At 40.7% G+C, this 25,449-nt stretch overlaps 1 protein-coding gene across 3 annotated transcripts in view; it reads right to left on the reverse strand.

Moving 5' to 3' along the window:
* Window positions 1-25,449, reverse strand: part of DOCK11 (dedicator of cytokinesis 11) — a 193,231-nt gene that overhangs the window by 131,732 nt on the left and 36,050 nt on the right. For all 3 annotated transcript variants that reach the window (XM_074391711.1, XM_074391712.1, XM_003931062.4), the window contains exons 2-6: window positions 13,279-13,395; window positions 13,107-13,196; window positions 11,865-11,947; window positions 10,390-10,459; window positions 9,665-9,760 (exon numbers count right to left, since the gene is read on the reverse strand). In XM_074391711.1, the coding sequence (XP_074247812.1) occupies window positions 9,665-9,760; window positions 10,390-10,459; window positions 11,865-11,947; window positions 13,107-13,196; window positions 13,279-13,395 (456 nt within the window). The remainder of the gene's footprint in view (window positions 1-9,664; window positions 9,761-10,389; window positions 10,460-11,864; window positions 11,948-13,106; window positions 13,197-13,278; window positions 13,396-25,449) is intronic.

Raw genomic sequence — 25,449 nt, forward strand, 5'->3', positions numbered from 1 at the left:
CATTCAAGGCTTCCACAATTCTAATAATATAAAATAACAATTGCTAACACCTGTGGGGTGTTTTGTGCACTATGGTCTCTGGCTAAGTGCTTTCCTCATACTATTTCATTGAACCCCCTTTTTTTTTTTTTTTGAGACAGAGTCTTCCTCTGTCACCTAGGCTGGAGTGCAGTGGGAGCTGTCTTGTCTCACTGCAGCCTCTGCAGGGGTTCCAAAGATTCTGCTGCCTCAACCTCCCGAGTAGCTGGGATTACAGGCGTGCGCCACCACACCCAGCTAAATTTTTTTGTTTTTTTAGTAGAGATGGAGTTTCACCATGTTGGCCAGGCTGGTCTTGAACTCCTGACCTCAAGTGATCTACCTGCCTCAACCTCCCAAAGTGCTGGGATTATAGGCGTGAGCCACTGCACCTGGCCATTCATTGAATCCCAATAACAATTTGTGTGGTCATTACTGTTATGCCCCCCATAATACCGAAGAGAAATGGAGGCACAGGCCGGGCGCAGTGACCTCAAGCCATTTTCATGCCTCAGCCTCCAGAGTAGCTGGGATTACAGGTGAATGTCACCACGTCTAGCTAATTTTTGTGTTTTTAGTACAGACAAGGTTTCATTATGTTGGCCAGGCTGGTCTCAAACTTTTGACCACAAATGATCAGCCTGCCTCAGCCTCCCAAAGTGCTGGGATTACAGGTGTGAGCCACTGTGCCCTGCCCACCTGCCCAAAAAGGTTTTAAGCCCTACATCTGAAACCTCTCTACACTCCAAATGCTAACTTTTATTAACAAGGCATTCAATATATATTTGGTAGCCAGGCATGGTGGAATGAACCTGTAGTCCCAGGTACTTGGGAGCCTGAGGCAGGAGGATCGCTTTAGCCCAGGTGTTGGAGGCTGCAATGAGCTATGATTGTGCCACTGCACTCTAGCCGGGCAATATAGTAAGACCTTGTCTCTGAAAAAATTAAATTAAGAAATTATCTATGTGGTGATGAATTTGTGGATTCCTAATAGTGTCTGATACATAGGAAGTACCTAATAGTTATTGAGCAGTGATATGAATGAGGGAAACCAAAACACAGAAAACAAATTAGTGAAAAAATCTCTTATGCATAATAAATGAATGCAATCCATTTGTTAGCTGTAAGAGACAGTCCGGTAGATTTGAGAATACAATTGGACTAACATATCAAAAATAAAAGATTTTTTCTTCCTTTTGTTCTAACACACACAGTGATCTTGACCTCCTAGCAATTATTTTAATATTGTATGTGCTTTCTTAGGTCAAATCCTCATTTGATTTGATGCTCTCCCACTGCAGAGGAGGAAAAATCCCTCCTGGAAGAGTTAAGGAGTTAAGGACTTTGGGACTCTGGATATATAACAAATGGCTCTCTTTTGTGCCAAAAACATTTTAAAGGGCAGTAGAAGTGAGTCATACATCAACCAGTTGAACTTGCAACCCCGATAACATATCAAGGCACTTCAACATTTAATTGCTGAAAATGGGGAGGAGAGAGCTAGAGGAATGTGACCAAATTGAGCCAAGAAGATGCATAAAGGTGGGTGTCTCAGGAGTTGGCCAAGAATCTGCAACAATTTTTTAAAAATAAAAAACCACCCTGAAGATCAAATTCCTCCGTATATCATTATATCTCTTAGGAAAAGTAGTTTTAAATACCAGGGGAAGGCTATGTCCAATATCATGGCTATCTAAGCCCACATTAAATTCCTTCATTTATATGAAAAGAAGTTGAATAAAGCAGATGTCTCTAGCAGCTACTTGGGAAAGAGAGGATGTAAATGAACAGGAGTCTGTTAGGATTGTGGTTTCTGTCTAAGGGATCATGAATTCTCTATGATATCTTAAAACTCTCTTATACTTTTCCAGGAATTGAAGGGCGGCAAAAAGGTACATCCTCATTAACTAGAAACCACAAATCGAAGAAATTAATCACTATGATAAGGCTTGTCCTCTTTTAACATGAATACCAAGAACGAGCAAATTATAAGTGCTAAATATTCACTGCACTGCACCCAGACAACCAACAGAGCATTGTGCTTTTGTTTTCGTTTTTTTTTTTTTTTTTTTAAAAAGAGATGAGGTCTTGCTTTGTGCCCAGGATGGAGTGCAGTGGCACAATCGTAGCTCACTGCAGCTTCAAACTCCTGGGCTCATCCTCCTGACTCAGCCTCTTGAGTAGCTGGGATTACAGGCACATGCCACCACACCCAGCCTTACAGAGCATTTGCAAGAACTGCATGATGCCAGCATCCTCTTCAGAGAGAGGAAGTACTTGGGCACGGAGCACTGTGACTTGTGGAGTGATGCACATTATTTGCAGCTTTCCTGTAGCCCAGGCTCCTCAGGGCAAGTCTCTCAGCCAACAATAAGGTTATACTTAGCAAGCACCTCTGAGAAAATAATTCCAATTTCACAAGGTGGGGCAGATTATATCTTGACAACTGACCAGAGTAGGGGGAAGGCTATATATTGGGGAAATATAATTTTTTATTCCATAAATATGAGGTCTTATAATCTTCCAATATGAAGAACTCAGCCTAGTTCCTCTAGCAGCCCCTCTTTTCCCTAGAGCCCATCGACTTTAATGCATTGCAAGTCATTGTAAGAACCATCAACTTGAATGTTCTTGCAAAACTTGCTGGCAAGCTAGCTAGGAAGGTTGAACTTTCTAAAGCAACCCATATACAAATTACTTTGGCTACATTATTTAGATTGCATTAAAGGCCATGTGGTTGCTTTCTCAAAAGATCTTATAAAGTTGGAATCTGCTAATTTCCTTTCATCAACTACGCTTTGCCGAGTCTCTTCTAATCCTCTTTCCTTCATTTTATTTTTGCACTTTCTCTCATGATACAATTCCTCCCTTCCTTGCTATTAGAGCCCCCCACCTTCTTCTTCTTTGTTGTTGTTGTTGTTGTTGTTTTGGAGACAGAGTGTCGCTCTGTCACCCAGGCTGGAGTGCATGCAGTGGCGCAATCTTGGCTCACTGCAATCTCCGTCTCTTGGGCTCAGGTAATCCTCCCACCTCAGAGCTACTCCAGAGTAGCTGGGACTATAGGAGTGCACCACCATGCCTGGCTAACTACTTTTGTATTTTTTATAGAAGCGAGGTTTTACCATGTTGCTCAGGCTGGTCATAAACTCCTGGGCAGATTCTCTTATTTCTAAGTCAAAATATCCAAGAAAACAACTCAGATCTATTTACAAAATCAGTTTAAAGTTGTGCATAATTGCAAACCTTCCAAACTGATTGTAATTTTTTTTAAGAGATGGAGTATTGTTCTGTCATCAAGGCTGGGGTGCAGTGACATAATCATGGCTCACTGTAGCTTTGACCTTCCAGGCTCAAGTGATCCTCCTACCTCAGCTTCTCAAGTAGCTGCAATTACAGGCATGCGTCACCATGCCCAGCTAATCTTTTTACTTTTTGAAGAGACAGGATCTCACTACATTGCCCAGGCTGGTCTTGAACTCCCAAGTTCAAGCAATCCTCCTGCCCTGGCCTCTCTAAATGCTAGGATTACAGGCATGAGCCACTGTGCCTAGCACAGAATTTTAAAAATTTATTAATTTCTTAATGAATAGATCCTTAAATGTACACCTCTCTCTAAAAGGCACCATGATGCCTTTCTTTTATTCCCTAGCAATTCCAGAGGGATCTGCAGGCCAGTGTCAAGCCACAAGGCATCAAAGAGGCTCAGATAAAACACAGGGAAGAAGCTTGGCTTTTGGAGGCTGTTATTTGCCAGTGAGTCATGATTAATAGCCAGATCTGCTGTTGCTTTCTAGTCTGCTGTGAGTTTGCAGGGGCTATCAAAGCTTGGATTTTCCAAAAAGAAAAGATTCTTTGCTCTCAACTCTGCAAACTCTGGCCCTGAGGTGCTGGTTGCTAAAGCTACCAAGGCTTCTTACCAGTGTGGGCTGGAGTTCCTAGCGGGCAGGGAACTCCAGATGCTCTAAGGATAAACCTGCCTCCAGGATTGGGGAAATGACTCACATAATAGCACACCTGAGTCATCTTCCCATTTGCGCATGAGCTTCATTAGTATTCGTCACTTCAAAGATTAACACAGTAGAAAAAATACACAGAAACTGTCCTTTCAAAGTGTCTCAAACTCTGTTAACCCTTTGTCTCAGTTCTTCTGCTTCTGCCTTTCCCAACTATCCAAGAGCTGGGTGAGCTGCCCACCCCATCTTTAGCTTTAGAATCTCTCCTCCTATGCCTGAACCAATCCAGACTTGAAGCAGGAAGAACTTATATGATCCCTACCCTGTAACAGAGCATTGAAGGGTACAAACCACACTCCCCCAGGATGCCTTGGTTCATAGGCCTGAACTTGTGCATGGCCCTCACTTCAAGTTTTAGCCTGGAAACTACAAAACTGCTCCCCCTTTTCAATCCTCTTCCCCATACACTCACATGCCCTGTGTTGATACAGAAAGAGAACATGGAGGCCGGGCAAGGTGGCTCACACCTGTAATCCCAGCATTTTGGGAGACCGAGGCAGGTGGATCACGAGGCCAGGAGTTCAAGACCAGCCTGACCAACCTGTAAAACCCTATCTCTACTGAAAATACAAAAATTAGTCAGGTATGGTGGCACGTGCCTGTAATCCCAGCTACTCAGGAGGCTGAGGCAGGACACTTGCTTGAACCCAGGGGAGGTGGAGGTTGCAGTGAGCCGAGATTGTGCCACTGCACTCCAGCCTGGGTGACAGAGCGAGATTCCATCTCAAAAAAAAAAAAAAGAAAGAAAGAAAGAAAGAAAAAAGAGAACATGGAAAAATGATGTGTCAATGCTCCAGTTCCAACTAATTTCAATAATGGTGAATTAAATAACAGTCAAAACACTTTTTTTTGAGATAAGGTCTCACTCTATCACCCAGGCTAGAGTGCAGTGGCACAATCTCGGCTCACTACAACCTTCACCTCCTGGGCTGAAGTGATCCTCCCACTTCAACTTCTTAAGTACCTGGGACTACAGGTGAGCACCACCTCACATGGCTAATTCTGTTTATTTTTGTAGAGACAGGGTCTTGCTATGTTGCCTATGCTGGTCTTAAACTTCTGGGCTCAAGTGATCCTCCTGCATTGGCCTCCCGAAGTGCTGGGATTACAGGCATAAACCACCATGCCCAGCCCAAAATACAATTATTAGAGGAAAAAGTAATCTTGGCAAAATCCCTCAGAAGGTTCTAGCTGAACCTTCCTCTGATTCCCATTCTAGCTGTGACAAATTCTGAAATACAACACAACTGCTATGGCTCAGGAGATGAAACCAGAAGAGTAAAGGATATATATTTAGTTCCCAAAAATCCGAAATGGAGATTCATAATTTATAATGGAAAAGAGCAGGGATAAATAAAACTCATAACCAGAAACAGCTCCAAAACCTCGATATGGCCTTTGGATTTCAAAGTATTTCCTATTAATTTTTTTTAAAGCTGTGTAGTGGCCAGGCACAGTGGCTGATGCCTGTAATCCCAGCATTTGAGGAGGCCAAGGTTAAGAGGATCACTTGAGTCCAAGAGTTTGAGACCAGCCTGTACAACACAGGGAGACCCCATCTCTACCAAACAAACAAACAAAAACAATTAGCTGGGCCTGGTGCTCTGTGCCTGTGGTCCCAGCTACTTAGGAGGCTGAAGTGGGAGGATTGCTTGAGCCTGGAAGATTGAGACTGCAGTGAGCCATGATTGTGCCACTGTACTCCAGTCTGGGCAACACAGTGAGACTGTCTCAAAAACAAATAAATAAATGACAAAAATAAAGATAAAAGCTGTGCAGCTTCATATGACCAATTAACTTGGTTTATTCTTCTTTTCCTTCCTTTGCCTACTGTGTGGTAGAAGTTTTAAAAAGAAAGGAATAGGCTGGGTGTGGTGGCTCACACCTGTAATCCCAGCACTTTGGGAGGCTGAGGCAGGTGGATCATTGAGGTCAGCAGTTCGAGAACAGCCTGCTCAACATGGTGAGAACCCCATCTCTACCAAAAACACAAAAATTAGCTGGGCATGGCGGAGTGTGCCTGTAATCCCAGCTACACAGGAGGCTAAGGCAGGAGAATGGCTTGAACCCGGGAGGTGGAGGTTACAGTGAGCTGAGATTGTGCCTCTGCACTCCACCCTGGCAACAGAGCCAAGATCTATCTCAAAACAAAAAAGAAAGAAATGTTTTTATATGTTAATGACCCCCCCCACCCACCGCCACACACACACACACACACAGCGCCAGTATATGAGCAGCTGAGGATGAAGAGAGGCAAAGCAAAGAGCCCAGGTCAGCCGCAGCAAAGCAACAATTAGCTGGAGACAAGTGGCAGCTGTCCCCTTCAGCGGTGGGCTATGTGGTCACCAGGTTGCCTTGGACCCACCACACACTCCACGAATTTATGGCACCTGCATAGCCGCTGTTAGTGCTAGAGTTCCCAAGCTCAGACATAAGAAACACAAAGCTGAACAATCAACCTTTGCCTATTTGTATTAGTTTCCTGTTCTTGTTGTCATAAATTACTAGAAATTTGATGGCTTAAAATAGCACAAACTTATTATCTGACAGTTTCGCAGGTGAAAAGTCTGACATGGGTCTCGCTGGGCTAAAATCAAGGTGTCAACAGGGCTATGTTCCTTTCTGGATGCTGCATGGGATAATCCATTTCCCTGCCTTTTCCCACTTCTAGAAGCTGCCCACATTTCTTGGCCTGTGACTCCTTTCTCTATCCTCAAAGCCAGCAACACAGCATCTCTCTCTGACCCTGCTTCTGTTCTCACATCTCTTTCCCTGACTGTCCTTTTCTGTCTCCCTCTTCCACTTATGGGATTCTTGAAATTACCCTGGGCCCACTCCCGTAATTGAGGATACCCTTCCTCCTGCCGATTAGTGATTTTAATTCTCCTTTGCCACATAATGGACCACTGACTGGTTCCAGGGATTAAGACATGGACGTCTTTGAGAGGCCATCAATTCCTCCTATCACATCAATCAATCAATGTGTATTTGTATTTCACAAATTATGAAAGAAAATGTAAAGCATGTGCTTTTTGTTTTATAATATATGGACTCCTAAAAAATGAATTGTTGTTTGTAAAGCAAATTAAAACTCAAAGGTATTAAACTGAAGGAATCTGTGGTAAATTATTCTGTAAAGATATTAATTTCCTAATACTTTGTTTTATGAATCCAGATTTTGGGACATTTACTTAACGTGGCGCTAAGGCTTAAGTGTGGGTAAAACCATCATTCGTTCATGCATTTATTTATTTATCTTAGAGACAGCATCTTATTCTGTCATCCAGGCTGGAGTGCAGAGGTGCAATCATAGTTTACTGCAGCCTCGAACTCCTGGGCTCAAGTGATCCTCCTGCCTTGGCCTCCCAAAGTGCTGGGATTATAGGTGTGAACCCCTTGCCTATTCTTATTCAAGTATTTTGAGAATGTGTGGGAAGGGAAATGCAGTCAAAAACTATACAACCATATTCTGATAATCCACACAGAAACGTAACCTTCACACATACATTTCTGAACCTGATAACTCTGGTAGAAAATATATTTTAATAAAACCTTGAGTCTCATTCAGCTGGTGAGCACTGATAGTATACTGTTTAAGAGCCCAGGCTAGATAAAGAAAATGTGGCACATATACACCATAGAATACTATGCAGCCATAAAAAAAGGATGAGTTCATGTCCTTTGCAGGACATGAATGAAGCTGGAGACCATCATTCTCAGCAAACTAACACAAGAACAGAAAACCGAACACCGCATATTCTCACTCATAATTGGGAGTTGAAAAATGAGAATACATGGACACAGGCAGGGAAACATCACACACCAGGGCCTGTTGGCGGGTAGTGGGCAAGGGGAGGGATAGCATTAGGAGAAATATATTATATGACAAGTTGATAGGTGCCACAAACCACCATAGCACATGTATACCTATGTAACAAACCTGCACGTTCTGCACATCTATCCCAGAACTTAAAGTATTAAAAAAAAAAAAAAAAAAAAAAAAAAAAAGAGCATAGGCTCTGACATCAGCCTACCTAGGTTCAAATCCTACCTCTGAAAACTTGGAGCTATGTGATCTTGGGTTAATTACTGAATTTCTCTGAGCTTCACTTTCTATATCTGCAAACTAAGAATAATTAGCAGTATCTATCGCATAGGGTTGCCATGAGAATTAAACGAGATACAGAATATAAAACACCCAGTATGGTGCCTGGTACATATTAAGTCCTCAATAAATGGGTTCTCTCATTATCACTACTTGCTGAGGCCCATGCTTAGGTGCAGGAGATATATAGGAAGCATCCTACAACTTGGACTCATTGTTTTCACGCATTGAAAATGAAAGCAAGAAGAGGACATGATCACCAAAGGGAAGGCAGCAGGCAAAATATTAAGATAAAATTTGAGTCTTCCCTGGGTAGATACCCATGGTTTCTACTTGCAGCCTGTGTGAAAGATAGAATGACCTTCAATACTTAATGCAACTATGAATCATCCTCAGAAAACCACATGATCTTATATTAAATATCTGAAAGAACAGTCACATTTGGTATCAGAGCATAATTTGTTTGTTTGCTCAGAATCCTCATGTAGCTTATTTTCCTTTTGGATTTTAATGGCTTTTTACAGCCTCCCAAATAAGTGAACCTCATGCCCAACATGTTCAAGGCTCTGTACAACGTTATCCTTTTTTTAAAAAAAGTAGTTATGTATTTATTTTTGAGATACAGTCTGTCTCTGTTGCCCAAGCTGGAGTACAGTGACGGTGACGCCATCTTGGCTCACTGCAACCTCCATCTCCTGGGCTCAAGGGATTTTCCCAGGCTCAAGGGATTCTCCCACCTCAGCCTCCTGAGTAGCTGGGACTACAGGTGTGTACTATCATGTCTGGCTAATTTCTGTATTTTCTTTTTTTGTAGAGATGGGGTTTCACCATGTTGTACAGGCTGGTCTCGAACTCCTGACCTCAAGCAATCCACCCCCATCAGCCTCCCAAAGGAGGAGGGACTACAGATGTGAGCTACAGCATCCAGTCCAATTTTATCCTTTTCAACGTTTCAACTTTTATCTCACATAAACCCCTTATGCAAACTGACTATCCTGCCAAACTACAAAACTTTTTAGTTAGGCTGTTCTGACTGCACTAAAGTACTGCTTTCTATAGTAGCTAAAGTAGTATATTTCTTGTCTAGTCTACAGGCTGAAACCAGGAACCCCATCTTAGATATCTACCTATTTCCCCATAGTGACTAATATGTAATAAGTACCTAATTAATATTTGCTAAAGAAATGTATTACCTGTCCTTCTACTCATTAAGATCATTTCTAAAAATGAACCTTTGATGCCCTTTTTTTCAAAGCTATTTTCCTCATTCAACTGACAGCCTCCTTTTTAAACATCCTGATTCACCAGATAATCATTACATTTCTTTAAAAAGTTGCACTTCTAAATTTATCCTGATGTTTCAGATTTTTTAAATTCCATAAGTCTGTGAGAATCCTCTCCTTAAAGCCTTATTTTATTTTATTTTATTTTTTTGCTGGGGCTCTTTATAAAATAAATACTGTTTCCAGATAGGCTACTTATACCCATATCCTTAAAATGATGGAATAATATAATAACTACTTCCTACCTTCATGGTTACTGTGATGGTGCTATTTACATTTGCTTTATGCAACCAGCCTTGCTTTATCACACCACCCTTCTGAGAACATAAAGAAGATGAGTCCTGAAACAGAATAAAAATTATCAGTAAAACAACAGCCAGTCTACCATCTAGTTAGCCAAACATTTAGGGGCACAGAACGAGGCCCTGCCTCATTTCCTAATTAAAACATAAAGTCCCCTCTTCCCCGTGAGCATTTAAAATAGTTGACTGTAGAATGAAAGACACTGTGCTACACACACAGTAGGCACTCAGTATTTGCTGAATGGTATGGGCTCTCTTCTGGGAAAGTCTTCTGTATTATATAAACGGTCGAACTGCACCTCAAAATGTCACAGATATCCAGGCCATCTGTCCCAAGAGAAATCTATCAGGCAGCAGAGTCCAGGTGAATCACCATTCCACATGCCCAACTTGAGAAAAGCAACTCCACGAGCATGTCTCACAGGTGGGGGAACATGTTTATGTGCAAATCACAGCCCCTCTCACTTGATTTTTTCCCTAAACCCTACTTGGAAATACAGTAATTAAAAAAAAAATTAAAAAGCACTCAGTTGGAAAGCTGGCCACAGATCATTCCAAAACAATTATTTCCTTCATATTTTCTCAAGAAATTCCCTTTGAAATCTTTTTCAGCAAAGTGACCGTGACGAAATTAGCACAGTTACCCTCACTGTTGCCCTCATTCTTACCTCATCTTTCTCACAGTCTTCATCTATCTCAAATACATGATTAGGAATCTTTTCTGGTCTCAAAGATTTGCTGAAAATATAAGAGAACTGTCTTAGACAACAGAACAGATCAAGAAACAAACAAACAAACACACAAAAAACCGAAACACAACAATAATGACAACAACAGATAAAGCAAGATGGGCAGACTTCTTTCTTTCACAAACAAGAAAAAGCCAAGACATCCTATTCTCCTTTCCAAATTCAGATTCTCCCCTTTGAGTAAACTCACTGTAAGTTTTTGTTTCTATGAAGACTCCCACATATGCAGCCAGCAGCAAAGACATTAACTAAGCCCAGAAACTCAGGGAGGGCAGAAGTTGCTAAGGAACCTGTACCAGAGCTGTTAGTGGAGGCAGAACCTTTTCCTTGCCTGGGTCAAAAAGCAGCACAGGCCAGGCACCGTGGCTCACGTCTGTAATCCCAGCACTTTGTGAGGTCAAGGCAGGTGGATCACCTGAGGTCAGGAGTTTGAAACCAGCCTGGCCAACATGGTGAAACTCCGCCTCTACCAAAAATACAAACAAATTAGTCGGGTGTGGTGGCAGGCACTGGTAATCCCAGCTACTCGGGAGGCTGAGGTAAGAGCATCGCTTTAACCTGGGAGGCAGAGGTTGTGGTGAGCCAAGATCACGCCACCTGCACTCCAGCCTGGGTGACAGAGAGAGACTCTGTCTCAAAAAGAAAAAAAAAGTAACACAAGATAATTCTGGTTCTTCCATTTGTTTGTTGTATGACCTTGGACTGGTCATTTTAGGACTCTGTTTCCTTTTTCTTTTTTCCCCTCAAGGATCATGCCATCGTATAGGACTCAGTTGTCATCTCTTGGAAAATGCTCTGAAAACTACAAAAAGCTACACAAATGTCTTATTCCTCTGCTATTTGTTCCAAAAACATTTCTCATATGACATCCTGTGAGCTATCAGTACTGGAGATGAGAAAATGGAGAGCTCAAACAGGTTAAGTGACTAAGTCATGATCATCAAGCTATTAAGTGGCAGAAATAAGATTTGAACCCCAACGGTCTGGTTCCTGGGCCAGTGTGCTCATGCCAATTCTTCAATTCGACTTGAAAGAGATGCACTTTTTTCAAGGGATGTCTGGGTTCATCAAACTGAACTAATTATCATCAGGCTTTTTTACTGACACTACTGGAAAATGCTCACTACATTAACCATCAGCCAAATTTTAGTTTATGATCAATACAGGTTCACTAAAGGCAAAAGGTGAGCTCTCATACATTTTGGAAAGCATTTCAAAGCGGAAAGTTAAAACTTATTCAATTAATGAAAACACTGAAGTTAACCAAACATGCAGGTTATTTGAAGTTTGGCTTTATTATAAATTATGACTGAAAGGTTTCACAAGTGGTTTTAAAAAGGTAAAAAAGCTTAATAATTCTCCTGCTGCATGTTTTCCTGGAATGCTAAACTTACCATGGCAACATTCGAAAGTCCCCAGAGAAGTCCTCATACTTGTAGTTTACGACATGCCAATCTGTGCTATAGGTTTTAATACACTGAAAGAAAATAGGAATCTTGAATTTGAAACATAGGAAAAGTACATACATGTCCACTTTTTAAAAGTCTGGTACTATGCTGACAGGCTTTTTAAAACCATCTGGTGTAATCCCAGCACTTTGGGAGGCCGAGGCAGGCAGATCACCTGAGGCTGGGAGTTCGAGACTAGCCTGCCCAACAAGGTGAAACCCCATCTCTACTAAAAATGCAAAAATTAGCTGGGTATGGTAATGCACATCTGTAATCCCAGCTACTCAGGAGGCTGAAGCAGGAGAATTACTTGAACCCGGGAGGCAGAGGTTGCAGTGAGCCAAGATTGCATCATTGCACTGTAGCCTAGGCGACAGAGCAAGACTTCGTCTCCAAAAACAAACAAACAAACAAACAAACAAACAAACAAAAAAACAAAAAAAACACCATTTGGGAATTATTTATTGGTACTGGGATCTTCCTTTATGGATTAACTGTGTCTCTCTTACCCAGTTGGTGGCAATAAATCCCAATTCATATGCCGTTTGAATACTCTGACTCTCAGTCCAAAGAGTATTCAAATCCAAAAGAAAAACACTGAGGTCATATGCACCGTGTGGAAATGTTTAAGCTTTATCATCTGCATCACGTCATATAGACTTGTTATTTAGGCCAGTTAATGTTAGTAATTTTATTTTACCTTTATGTTAAAGGAAGACTACTTTAAATATTTTACATTTATTTATTTATAAATACGTTACAAATATATACATACAAATACTGTATGTGTTTGTCTATATATATATATATATATATATATATATATTTTTTTTTTTTTTTTTTCCTGAGATGGAGTCTCATTCTTGTTGCCCAGGCTGGAATGCAATGGCGTGATCTCGGCCCACTGCAACCTCTGCCTCCTGGGTTCAAGCGATTCTCCTGCCTCAGCCTCCCAAGTAGCTGAGATTACAGGCACCTACCACCACACCCAGCTACTTTTTGTATTTTCAGTAGAGATGAGGTTTCACCATCTTGGCCAGGCTGGTCTTGAACTCCTGACCTCATGATCCACCCACCTCGGCCTCCCAAAGTGCTGGGATTACAGGTGTGAGCCACCGCGCCCAGCCAAATATTGTATATATTTTAAATATATGAAGAATGTTCTTCTGTGGACTTTGAGTCTCTTACCTCTTTGACAAATAAACTCTGGGCCCTCTTTTCAGCATCTTCTGGTACAGTGGACTGCACCGTTCTGCGCTGACGACCTATCACCGAGATCTAGAACACAAAGGACATTCTTGCTGTAAGAACCAGCTTGGAAAATAGGGGTTTTTCTTTAAAGAAGTGCATGTGAACTCACAGAGATATCTTCCATGGGAAACATAAGCAGATCTCTGAGGGGGTCGCTATAAATCTGGGTTTTTCTTTGGGCGATAACATTCTCATAGTCCAGGGGCTCAACAATTTTGGCCTTTTCCTTTATAAGAGACAAAAACAAAGTTATTACAGTCAAATGCACAAGTTAAATTCCCTTCTATGTACTAAAGATACATTACTTCACAAAAGAAGGGATTACTGACTTTTAAGTACTTAATGGAGACACTTTCACACTCTTCATAGCTAGACACACACCTCAAACATATACATACACACACAGACATTCCCTTGCTAAAGATAAAGAGTTCTGGCTGGGCATGGTGGCCTGTAATCCCAGTACTTTGGGAGGCTGAGGCAGGTGGATTGCTTGAGCCTCGGAATTAGAGAACAGCTTGGGCAACATGGGAAAACCCCATCTCAAAAGAAAGTACAAAAAGTAGCTGGGTGTGGTAGTGCATGCCTATAGTCCCAGCTGCTCTGGGAGGCTGAGGCAGGAGGATCACTTCAGCCTGGGAGGTCGAGGCTGCAGTGATCCATGATTGTGCCACTTATACCTGGATGCCAGAGTGAGACTCTGTCTCCAAAAACAAAACAGCAACAACAAAAAAGTTCTGGAGAAATACAACTGTGTTATTCTGCTTATCTGTGTACCTTCTAAAAATTATTGAATTTTAAGTAAAACAAAAAATGGTATACTTGGAAGTCTGCCTGTTGGTATTTACTGTATTTGCACTACTCTACGGGCAATTTTGGGGGAGAAAGTATCAACATTCATGTTCCTACCCTGTACCATGGACACTGTCCCATGGGCATACTAACTGCCAGCATAGCTGGGGCAGGCATAAGTACTAGATAGAGATGCTTGATCCCATGGGCAGGTTATGAAAAGGTGAGGTTCAAGGTGACAAAATCAGTGGATCCCTGCTGGACTTCTAGGCAAGCTGGTCATTGATAGTAGGGCCCAGACTGAAGCTTAAGCAAGTAGAAGCAGGGTCAGTCATGCTAAGAAAGCCAGGGTGTAACATAATAAGCATAATGATAAAGTTCACATGTACTGAGCCCTTTCTATATGCCAGGTACTATGCTAAGCACTTTCTGTATATTTTTTTCATGTAATACTCATAGCAACCTATGAAACAGATTGAATCATTATCCCCATTTTACAGATGAGGAGACCCTGGGCCTAACTCAGGTTGAGTAACTTGCCTGCCTTCATAACTGGAATCCAAACCCAAATCTGTGGCTGCAAAGGCTCTGCTTTTTTTCCCCCTCAGAAATACATAAAGGCAGCTCCCATTTCTGTACACCCATGGGTGACCCTGCAGCTGTGTGTACACATGCAACTGACCTCAACATCTATCGTCACTAGTTTTCACTGTCACAGGTGTGCATGCCATAAGACCCAACTCCCAAAGCCATATGAGGTGACCCTGACTTCTACCACTGGCCATCACTACTGTACATGCACCCACAGCTCATGCACCCACAGCTGTCACATGTGCACAACACCAGCCCTGACCCCTGCAACTGCAGAGGGGAGAAAAAGAAGAAAGAAATATACCAAGATTCTCATGTGCATGGTACTGAACTGGGAATAGGATCCCACTATTTATCTTCCTATCATTTTTTTCCTTCATTGAACTTACCACAATCTGACATACCATCTATTTCACCTCTCTGACTATTTGAGGGCAGGGATTTTCTTTTATTTGTTTACTGCTTTAACCACAGCACCTAGATTATCTGGAACATGGTAGGCATCTAGTCATTAATTGCTGATGAACTTTGAGATACTCAAATTCAACAAGAGCCATGTCTCAACACACTATTCTAAATCAAGCTGGGCAGACAGTAGTAATTTGTAATGATGATGTTTTATATAAAATTATTTCCTTAAAATTGTATAATAAAAACTGTATTAAAAAACTCAAATGTAATTTCTATTAAGACTTAATATTATAATAGAATTGGGTTTTACTTGTATTTATGTACATAGTATCTTAAGTAATCTCTAGTAACACTACATCCATAGAAGCCTTTGAGAATAGTTTTTACACATGGTTCACAACAGGTCACAGCTATACCCAATTTCCATATCTGAAGGACATCTCAGAGTTTCCTGTAGAACATTGCTTAGAAAGATTAACGTAAACCACTCTGACCAATGACGTCAGTGTTCAACAAGTTTAAGATCCTAACAAAGATATGCTTTATTTCAAGTCTTAAATTTGTATTTGTAGACCCATGTCTACAAAGATCAAAGCAAGTCGATCATCCTTCTCATATCTGCAAATATTACTGCAAAATGAGTTGAAATAAAAGGAAAAAATCCTGTTTGAGGAATTCAGATTTTCTGAAAGGAAAATCTGACCCCTTTCGGCCATACCTACTGTGTTTCCATGGACTCAAACAAAAAGAAACTGACTGCATCTTCTAGCTCTAACACTCACAGTCTGAAACCAATTTCTCAAAGAAGTTGAAGGAATAAAGTCCTATCAAAGAAAGCAAGCTAGAGGCACTAAAAATAATCTGTCTTGCTTTTCGTGCCAACTATTTCCCTAGTACAGATTGTAAAAACAGTCCTCAAATTTCAATGTTTCACCTGTTGAATCTGTCAACTTCTCTGTACAATAATTTCACAAGTATGTACTTCAAGTATATTTGAAAAAGAAAAAAAAAAAAGAAAACCCCCCTTCAGCTTCCTTTTTCTTTCTTTCTTTTCTTTTCTTTTTTTTTTTTTTTTTTTTTTTGAAATGGAGTTTTAATCTTGTTGCCCAGGCTGGAGTGCAATGGTGCAATCTCAGCTCACTGCAACTTCCACCTCCCGGGTTCAAGTGATTCTCCTGTCTCAGCCTCCCGAGTAGCTGGAATTACAGGAGCCTGCCACCACGCCCAGCTAATTTTTCTATTTTTAGTAGAGATGGGGTTTCACTGTGTTGGTCAGGCTGGTCTTGAACTCCTGACCTCAGGTGATCCACCTGCCTCAGCCTCCCAAAGTGCTGGGATTACAGGTGTGAGCCACCATGCCTGTCCCTCCTTCAGCTTTCTAATGTAGCTCCAAATTAATATGGAAAGAATATGTCAAAATGAATCACTGTTTATTTTTTTAATGTATGGGGTACAAAGTGGTATTACGATTTTTAATACAATGTAGAATGATTAAATTAAGCTAATTATCATATCTGTCACCTCAAATATTTAAAATTTCTTGTGATGAGAACATCAGAAGTTTATTCTTAGTGACAAGATGTACAGTAGTCAACTATTAGGTATATTCAGCATGCTATACTATTGCTCTCGAAAAAACCAAACTTATTCCCCCTGTTTAACTGAGACCTCGTATTCCACCATTGACCATCATCTCCCCAGTGCCTCCAGCCCCCACCCTCTGGCAACCACCATTCTATTCTAGGCTTGTATGAATTCAATTGCTTTAGATTTCACATATAAGTGAGATCATGCAGTATTTGTCTTTCTCTATCTGACATTTCACTTAGTGTACTGTTCTCCAATTCCTGAATCACTCATTTATTTAAATGTATAGTGTATACCTTCTAAAAAGGAAACATCGCTTGCCACATGTTTTAAAGGTCATATATTTATGTTATAGAAAACAAGGTTTCACTTTTCATTTAAAACTGATAAAGCATTCTGGGTCTTCACGCCTACTTCCTTTGTCTGGGGTAGCTCAATTGCAGAAAAGTTAGGGTGGCTATTCTGGGTCCCACAAAGCTTCCCCTAATACAAGATTTAGGCCTGTGAATCAGGATTCATCTCTCCAAGAAGAAAGATGAGAAGGGACTCAACCCTACATTTCCCTTCCAGCAGGATTCAGTTATAACTCTGCAGGCAACAGAGACAAAGAAAACCTTTGACCTTTAAAATTACAATGATTTCATGGTAGATCTGCCCAGTAGTCTCCATCATTTCCCCTATCTAACTTTCCCATTCAGTTTTCTCAGTCTATTATTAGACTTATACATAAAAGCTTCTGCCACACTCAAAGAGGGTCTTCCTTTCAGGTTTGTAATTTATCCTTTCTGCCAGTTTCCACACTGACTGACCTGCAAAGGTGCTTTTACATAACTCCAAAAACCCATTACAATAAATGGTACTTGATAAACATCCAAGTAATAGCAACTTCTATATAGTTCTGGAGTAGTGCTAAGTAAAAGGCGAAGGCATTTATGCAATCTGGAGAGAAGTGAGCATATGCTTCAGTCTTCTTTCCATAAGTAGTGACAGGAAAACCGTCAACCTAAATTTGGAACCGACTCAGTTTTCACCGTGGGGAAATCAAAACAAAACACAATTTGTTCTTGAAAGTTTTCATTTACTGACTCCTAAGCTTTCTTGAATAACTTGTTAATGTATATTTGTTAATTCATTTCAAGATCACTTTGCAATCTTAAGAAAACACTTTCATATACATTCTGTTATCAAATGCTTGTCAAGTAGACAATGAAAATACCATCATTTCAATTTTATACATCAAGAAACTGGGTCGGAGCACTAAATTCACCTGTCTGCATTAGGAGCTGAACCAGGACTCAAACCCAGGTCTCCCAACTCCTGATCCTTTTTCTTATTAGTTTCCCAAACTCAACCTATTTATATATAATCCTCATATTTGCCATGCCATCTGTATTATCATTTACTTCATATTTTTCTTCAAATCAAATATCTTCACTGAAAATATTAATTGAAAAAGAAAGCTTCATATCACTCCACAAAGGAGAATAAATCGCATTTTTCTAAACTCTGGTAAAATTAAAATGCTAATTTTGGTACCATGGTATGGAACACAGTACACTTTTCCATTGCTTACTCAGGCCACTAAGGACTAAATCTCAGTGAACTTTCTATGTGCAAACTCTACAAATGGGAAGAAACGCACAGCTCCATAAATTGAGATAACTTTATTTCTAATATAGGTGGAAAGGACAGATACCAAAAAAGGAAACTTGTCAGAATAGATTCAGTTGCAGTCCACTTCCTGGCACAAAGAAAAGAAACAATGGAGCCGGGCGCGGTGGCTCACGCCTGTAATCCCAGCACTGTGGGAGGCCGAGGCGGGTGGATCACGAGGTCAAGAGATCGAGACCATCCTGGTCAACATGGTGAAACCCCGTCTCTACTAAAAATACTAAAAATGAGCTGGGCATGGTGGCGCGTGCCTGTAATCCCAGCTACTCAGGAGGCTGAGGCAGGAGAGTTGCCCGAACCCAGGAGGCGGAGGTTGCCGTGAGCCGAGATCGCGCCATTGCACTCCAGCCTGGGTAACGAGAGCGAAACTCTGTCTCAAAAAAAAAAAAAAAAAAAAAAGAAACAATGGATCCTAACTGAGGGTCATTAATAGCATCACCACTTCGACTTAAAATTTTGTGGTGGTTCCCGTACATTCACAATACAGGATGACTGACCTATCATCATCATAACGCTATGTGTATAAATGCAAAACCATGCTTGTAATGCTAAAATAAATACATAAAAATATACATGCATGCATATATTCAACCATCCAACCACTCATGTAGCCAAAAGCACATTTGACTAGCGAGCATATTTATGTTATCATTAGAAATGTGTAAGACACAAGAAAAATCACATAGTATTTCTCTATAAGCAATGCAAAATTAGCCTGGGTTACTTCTGCTTAAATATCATTCCAAAGGTCATGAGTTTACTGGTAAATCTTTTACTATAGAAGCTAGTTTTCCTTAAGAATTCTAAGAATGTCTCTTCTGCAAATGTGAAGTGAACACTGGCTTCACAGAATCTCTCCTTTATCACACTGAGAGGGATACCAGAAAGCAGGCAGGAAGCTTAGCAGTAGGGCACAGGGCCAATTCAAAAACATCCCTGTGCCACCACTCCACCACTACCACCATCCCATCCTCCAAATTCAGTTTCAGCACAAAGAGGCACACGGCAACTACCGGTTTCAGAAAGAGAATAATGTAGCCCAAATGTTCTTTTGTGTAGTATTTCAGTCAGACTACAGCTTCAATGACATCTAAGCATTTTCTTATGAAAAATAAGAGTCTTCGGATAGAAGTAGCATACTCAAAATGAGGTGAGTCGCTCCTTCCCATGATTTCTCCACCGCCTTCACTTAGGAGTTTCTTCAGACCCCGTAGTCATTCAGCTCTCCTTTCCTCTCAGACATTTGTAGCAGAGGCTAGAGTGCTTTCTCCAGAGAGCATCTTAAAATAACACTTTGCACTCAAAATGGCCACTGGGGGCATGCCATTTCCGGCAGCACAGAAAACAAAGCGAGTTCAGCATAAAGATGCCATTTATTGAGTTCCTACTGAGGTTCAGGCCCTATGCTAGCCCCTGGTAATGCAGAGGTGAAAAAAAAAAAAAAATAGACCTTGCCCTTGAGAAGTTCACAGTCTAGTAGGGAAGGCAGATAAACCCAAGATGTGAGAGCTGATCACAGACAGTTGTAAATTCTGTGCGTCTATCATGCCCTCTGATAGCCCTATCTTCTTCCAAAAAAGGAGCTGTACAAGCGTGTTTGCACACTAAAGTATCTGAGTTCATCTATTCCCCATTAGATCAATCAGAAGAATTTCACCATATTGGTTTATGTGGTCTCAGATCATTTCATCTTGCCTTCTACTTTTATTCATAAACCCTGTAAGATCAGAGACTGGTAACTGCCAAGAGTGGTGTGTGACTATGAAGAGAAGCAAAAGTTGTGTTATGATTCACAGAAGGGAGAGATGCCACCACTGTAGACTAGAGACTTCTAGAGGGGAACCTTATACAGCATGGTAACAATGGAACCAAAACTGTAAGGAATTTTTTTTTTTTTTTTTTTTTTGAGACAGGGTCTCACTCTGTTGCCCAGGATGAAGCGTAGTAGTTTGATCACAGCTTACTGCAGCCTCAAACTCCCTGGGTTCAGGCAATCCTCCCACCTCAGCCTCCCGAGTAGCTTTGTCTACAGGTGCATGCCACCATATCAGGCTAATTTTTATATTTTTTATAGAGATAGGGTTTCACCGTGTTGCCCAGGCTGCTCTCAAACTCCTGAGCTCAAGTGATCCACCCACCTCGGCTTCCCAAAGTGCTGGAATTACAGGCGTAAGCCACCATGTCCAGCCTGTAAGAAGTTTCTTCATAAGGTTCAAATAAAGAGTACTTGACTTTATTATGACCCTGTTTGTTCTAAATGTGACCATCTTTCACCAGCTCATCTCTTTGTCTCCTCCCCAAAAGGAACTCTAGCTACTGAAGGAGCTTTGCATAACCACAATCTAATGATGATGCCGGGCAGGGGGGCGGTGGATATATTTTTAATTAGCGCAACCCAACTTGGCAAAACAGACATGAACATCTTTTCATAAAGATTATTTTTCAGGGAAAAACCTTGGCATAAGAATCTAAATACAAACTGCATTCAGGACACTGACCTTTCTTAAGGCAAACAGCTAAGGGAAAAGTCATATTTTCCATGAGACCTGTGGGTTATGTTTATTACCAACCCACCCTTGGCTCACCTGATTCTTAAGATAGCATAGCCTTCCTTGCTCCCCAAAAGCCCTCATTTTCTTTCCCATCTATTGTGGCATTTACTCATATATAACGCTCCCTGGATACTTAATTGCTTTTTAGGTGGTTTACTAAGTCTCCTAGGCAGGATCAAAAACACTGGGTGGGTCAGGAAATTGTGCCTTGTACTTTCTCTTACCACTTACATTAAGCATTGCTATTTACCCGGTTAAGCATTTTATACCTATGATCTCATTTAGTTCTCCCCCAAGTCCTGTGAGAGGTTATTTTATTATGCCCATTTTACAGATGAGGAAATTGAGACTTAGGCAGGCCCAGTGTCACATATTTGTGGAGCTGTGATTCAAATCTTTATCTGATGGACTCCCGAGCCAGTGCTCTTAACTATGATCCACATAAACTTTTATGCACTGAACTTAACAAAAGCAAACCATTTTCTCAGCTCCTACCATGTTTTATTTCCTTGAACGAACTTTGCATTTTAGTATTTTCTAAAACTTACTTGAACTACACTATCATTCTTACCAAAGTGAGATCTTGCCTTCTTATAGCCCCATGATGCTGAACATGACTGGCTTAGAGAGCTTGTAATGTAATTGGATAAGGAGTTTTGCATTTCTGAAGCTGTTGCTTCCAATTTAGCATTTGCCATCAATGAGTGGGGATTAGGACCCTACGTCTTTTACTTGGGGAAAGGAGTTGGTAGATTCAACTTCAAGTGGTTAAGAATCAAATTACAAAAAAAAAAAAAAACCAACAGTAGGCTATTGTCAAGGGCCCATGTCTAATGCACCTCAATATCCTCCATACAACTGAGCAGAGAGCCCTGAGAACTACAAAGCCAGAAGCTTTTGTGTAGGGATAACCAGCTGAATAGTACAAAGAGACTGATCTTACACATATGCCTTCCAAGCCAAAATGGCAGCACACAAGAAGAGCAAGTTGTTGCTGATGCTTTCAGAATTAAATTTTCAGTTCCCAGCTTTTCTTTAGGAACAACAACTTAGTGTTCTAATAATCAGCAAAATATGAAGTCGAAGGCCTTTAAATCTAACACAGAAACATTGAGGAAATATAAAACCCATTTTTCCATTAGAGTTTTAGCATAGGAAAGAAATTGTTTTAATTGCCAAATTATTCCCCATTCCAAGTCTATTTAACTATTTATAGAAACTGAAGAGCTATTTTTAAAAACTTACAAAGAACTTACTTTAAAAAATTCAAGAAACAAATAAGACTATATACTATGTGATAAGTTCACACTCAGTTAACAAATGTTTCTCATTACAGCCAAATATTATGCAAATAACCTCGATTATCTACAAATGAATAAATAGATTTTTGATGAAATTTCTACCCCAAAACTCAATTTAGCCCAAACTTTACTCAACAAACTGGTTGACAGGCAGGAAAACTGATTTGAATTCAGTTCCTCCTGGTTTTTTGTGTTCATTCTGTGCTAACAAGCATTTAAATGACTCAAAAGTAAAACAAAAAGAGGTTTAAGAAATGAAAAGAAAGGCTTGAATAAATTGAGAAACTCCAAAGCGCCTTTTAAAAATTAGAATATTTTTTCTATTCTTTAGTACACCATTATTGACAGAAAGAAAAAATTTTGCCTTGGATATACATAATGACCTTCTAAGAAATCACAGAATTTAACAAGTTCACAAAGACACATACAAATTATTGCAAATAATTCATTCCTGCAAGGAGAAATTAGATTGCACTCATTCTATGCCTATCAACTAATTTATTAGTTGGATCTTAGTGCTCACCTTAAACTTGTAAGAAATCTCTGACTTTTTCCAGAGTTTTATAAACCGAACTCTAACCTACCTTGCTTTCTTAAGCAGAAAAAACTGTAAAGTGCACAGGCATACTATAAGTATGTGGACTTAGCCATCGAAATCACTTACATTCCATAAAACATAACCTCCTAATAAGGTACTGTTTGTATCATCTGAACACAGTAGCATAAACTTATTCCATTAGAGAAGCTCAGTAATCTATAAAGCAACCACACATTATTTCCATAGTGGACCTGACGATCTGTCTACCCATCCCATTAATTTGCTCTTGACAATGGAGTAAAAAAACTGATGGACTCTAGTTTGAAAATCAACCTTGATAGGGGCAAAAATGCACCTTTCTACAAATGCTTTAGTTTTTCATAATCTATCATATTGAACCTACCCATTAATTGAAATTATCTCTACCTTTTCTGAGCCCACCAATATTTTAGGTTTATACAACTGCATAAGATAATAAATTCTAAAAGCTAGTAAGGCCAGGTGTGGTGTCTCACACCTGTAATCCCAGCACTTTGGGAGAACCTGACGGGCGGATCACCTGAGGTCAGAAGTTTGAGACCAGCCTGGCAAAAATGGTGAAACCCCATCTCTACTAAAAATACAAAAATTAGCTGGGTGTGGTGGTAGGCGCCTGTAATCCCAGCTACTCGGGAGGCTGAGGCAGGAGAATCGCTTGAACCCAGGAGGCGGAGGTTACAGTGAGCCAAGACCATGACATTGCACTCCAGCCTGGGCAAAAAGAGCAAAACTCCGTCTCAAAAAATACTAATAAATAAATAAATAAATAAATAAATAAATAAATAAATAAAAGCTATGTAAAGTAAATAAGTGATAGCTCCTTTGACTTCTCTTAAGTTTACCTCTTTAAAATGTCAGGAGATGCTCCACCTCGTGGTATAATATTTCAGGATATGGTGAGGTAATTTCTGTTTATCCTATCTATCCCACTTGTGACTAAACAGACACACCTTCTTCAGCTAGGTTTTCTTGGTGAGGTGAGGCAGGTGTCTACAGATGGCTGTCAAAAAGCCCTTCCTGATCATGCCCTGAATTTTACTGTTCTATCAGCCCTAACACACCCTAGTCCTCCATTGATCCTATGTAGTTTTAGTCAAGTTTAATTAAGTTTACAGCACACTCTCCTATTAATAAATTGTAATTATTTTTCCCAATTCTTGTCTCTCTAGAAACTCATCTGTCACTTTCCTGTCCATGTTTTATAGCTTTAGAGGGCATCACTGTGTGAAAGCTCCTATAGCTTAGCCTCTCTCTATCCTTAGAAAGAGTGTTAAGTCAGACCAGCATCCCTTGGGTCTTCAGCTTTTCTTAAACATCCTCCTCTGAAACAAAAAAGCCTTCCCCTACCTATAATCTTTATATTCTTCAAGTCAATTCCCTTCCCTATGACAAATCCCCTATCACCAGAGATATCATTTGAAAGAAGTCTTAGGAGTTGACCTCTATGAAAGGCTTTTTGACTGTCTTAACCTTGAGGTGATGAAAATGTTCTAAAATTGTGGTGATGACTTCACATATCTTTGAATATACTGAAAATGAAAATATATACTTCAGCTGGGCTTGGTAGGTCACACTGGTAATCCCAGCACTTTGGGAGGCCTACACAGACGTATCACCTGAGATCAGGAGTTCGAGACCAGCGTGGCCATCATGGCGAAACCCACATCTACTAAAAATACAAAAAATTAGCCGGGTGTGGTGGCATGCGCCTGTAATCCTAGCTACTTGGGAGGCTGAGGCAGGAGAATTGCTTGAACCTGGTAAGCGGAGGTTGCAGTAAGCCAAGATGGTGCCATTGCACTCCAGCTTGGGCAACAGAGTGAGACTGTGTCTCAAAAAAACAATATATATATATATACACTTCAAATGGGTGAGTTGAGGATTACATCTCAAAGGCTGTTAAGAAAAGTAAAACAAAAAAATAACTACTCAGTTTCACTTCCTTGGTTTTTTTGTTTGTTTATTTTTTGAGTTTATGTCTCACTGGAGCCTCAAACCTCCGGGGCTTAAGGGAGCCTCCCACCTCAGCCTCCTGAGTAGCTGGGACCACAGTTATCCATCACCACACCTGGCTAAGTTTTTTATTTTTGTAGAGATGAGATCTCCCTATGTTGCCCAGGCTGGTCTCAAACTCCTGGCCTCAGGCAACCCTCCTGCCTCAGCCTCCCAAAGTGCTGGGATTACCAGTAAGAGCCATGGCACCCAACCTCACTTCCTTATACATACAAAACAAAACAAAACAAAACACCCAGCCTCCAATATTTAGTAAGAGATGGGTTCTCAGTACAGAAATCATGTTGATCTTCATTAGAATGGTTAGGTTTCAATGTCTGAGGTTCCTACACTGTAGCCGTAGATTTCACAGAACAGCCTGCTACAAAAGTGAGGCTTGATGCTCTGTCATTCCCTGAGGACTCTTCTGGAGCACTTATAAACAGAAATAGAAAACATAGAACTTAGTTCTATAGATTCACTGAGCATTAATCATGTGTCAGGCAGTGGAGCTACAAAGCTGGGAAGGCAAAGGCAGGCAAGATGTGGGCCCTGCCCTTAGCAAACTCATGGGGTAGAGGGACAGAGAGGCCCTTAAGTCAAGAGCAACAATGCAACGGAGTAAGGGCTATGGTAGGGGATACAGAGAGTGCCATGCAGACACAGGGAAGGGAGGGGTTCACGCCACTGGTGAAGGCAGTTCAGAGAGGAAATAGCTTTTGAGCTGAAACTTGAAGGATGAAATAAAAATCCCCATGGCAGGCAAGGAAGAGAGAGCATAAGTCTTAGCCAAGAAGAAGAAAGCA

Source organism: Saimiri boliviensis, chromosome X (genome assembly GCF_048565385.1).
Source record: "Saimiri boliviensis isolate mSaiBol1 chromosome X, mSaiBol1.pri, whole genome shotgun sequence".
NCBI classification, from domain to species: domain Eukaryota; kingdom Metazoa; phylum Chordata; class Mammalia; order Primates; family Cebidae; genus Saimiri; species Saimiri boliviensis.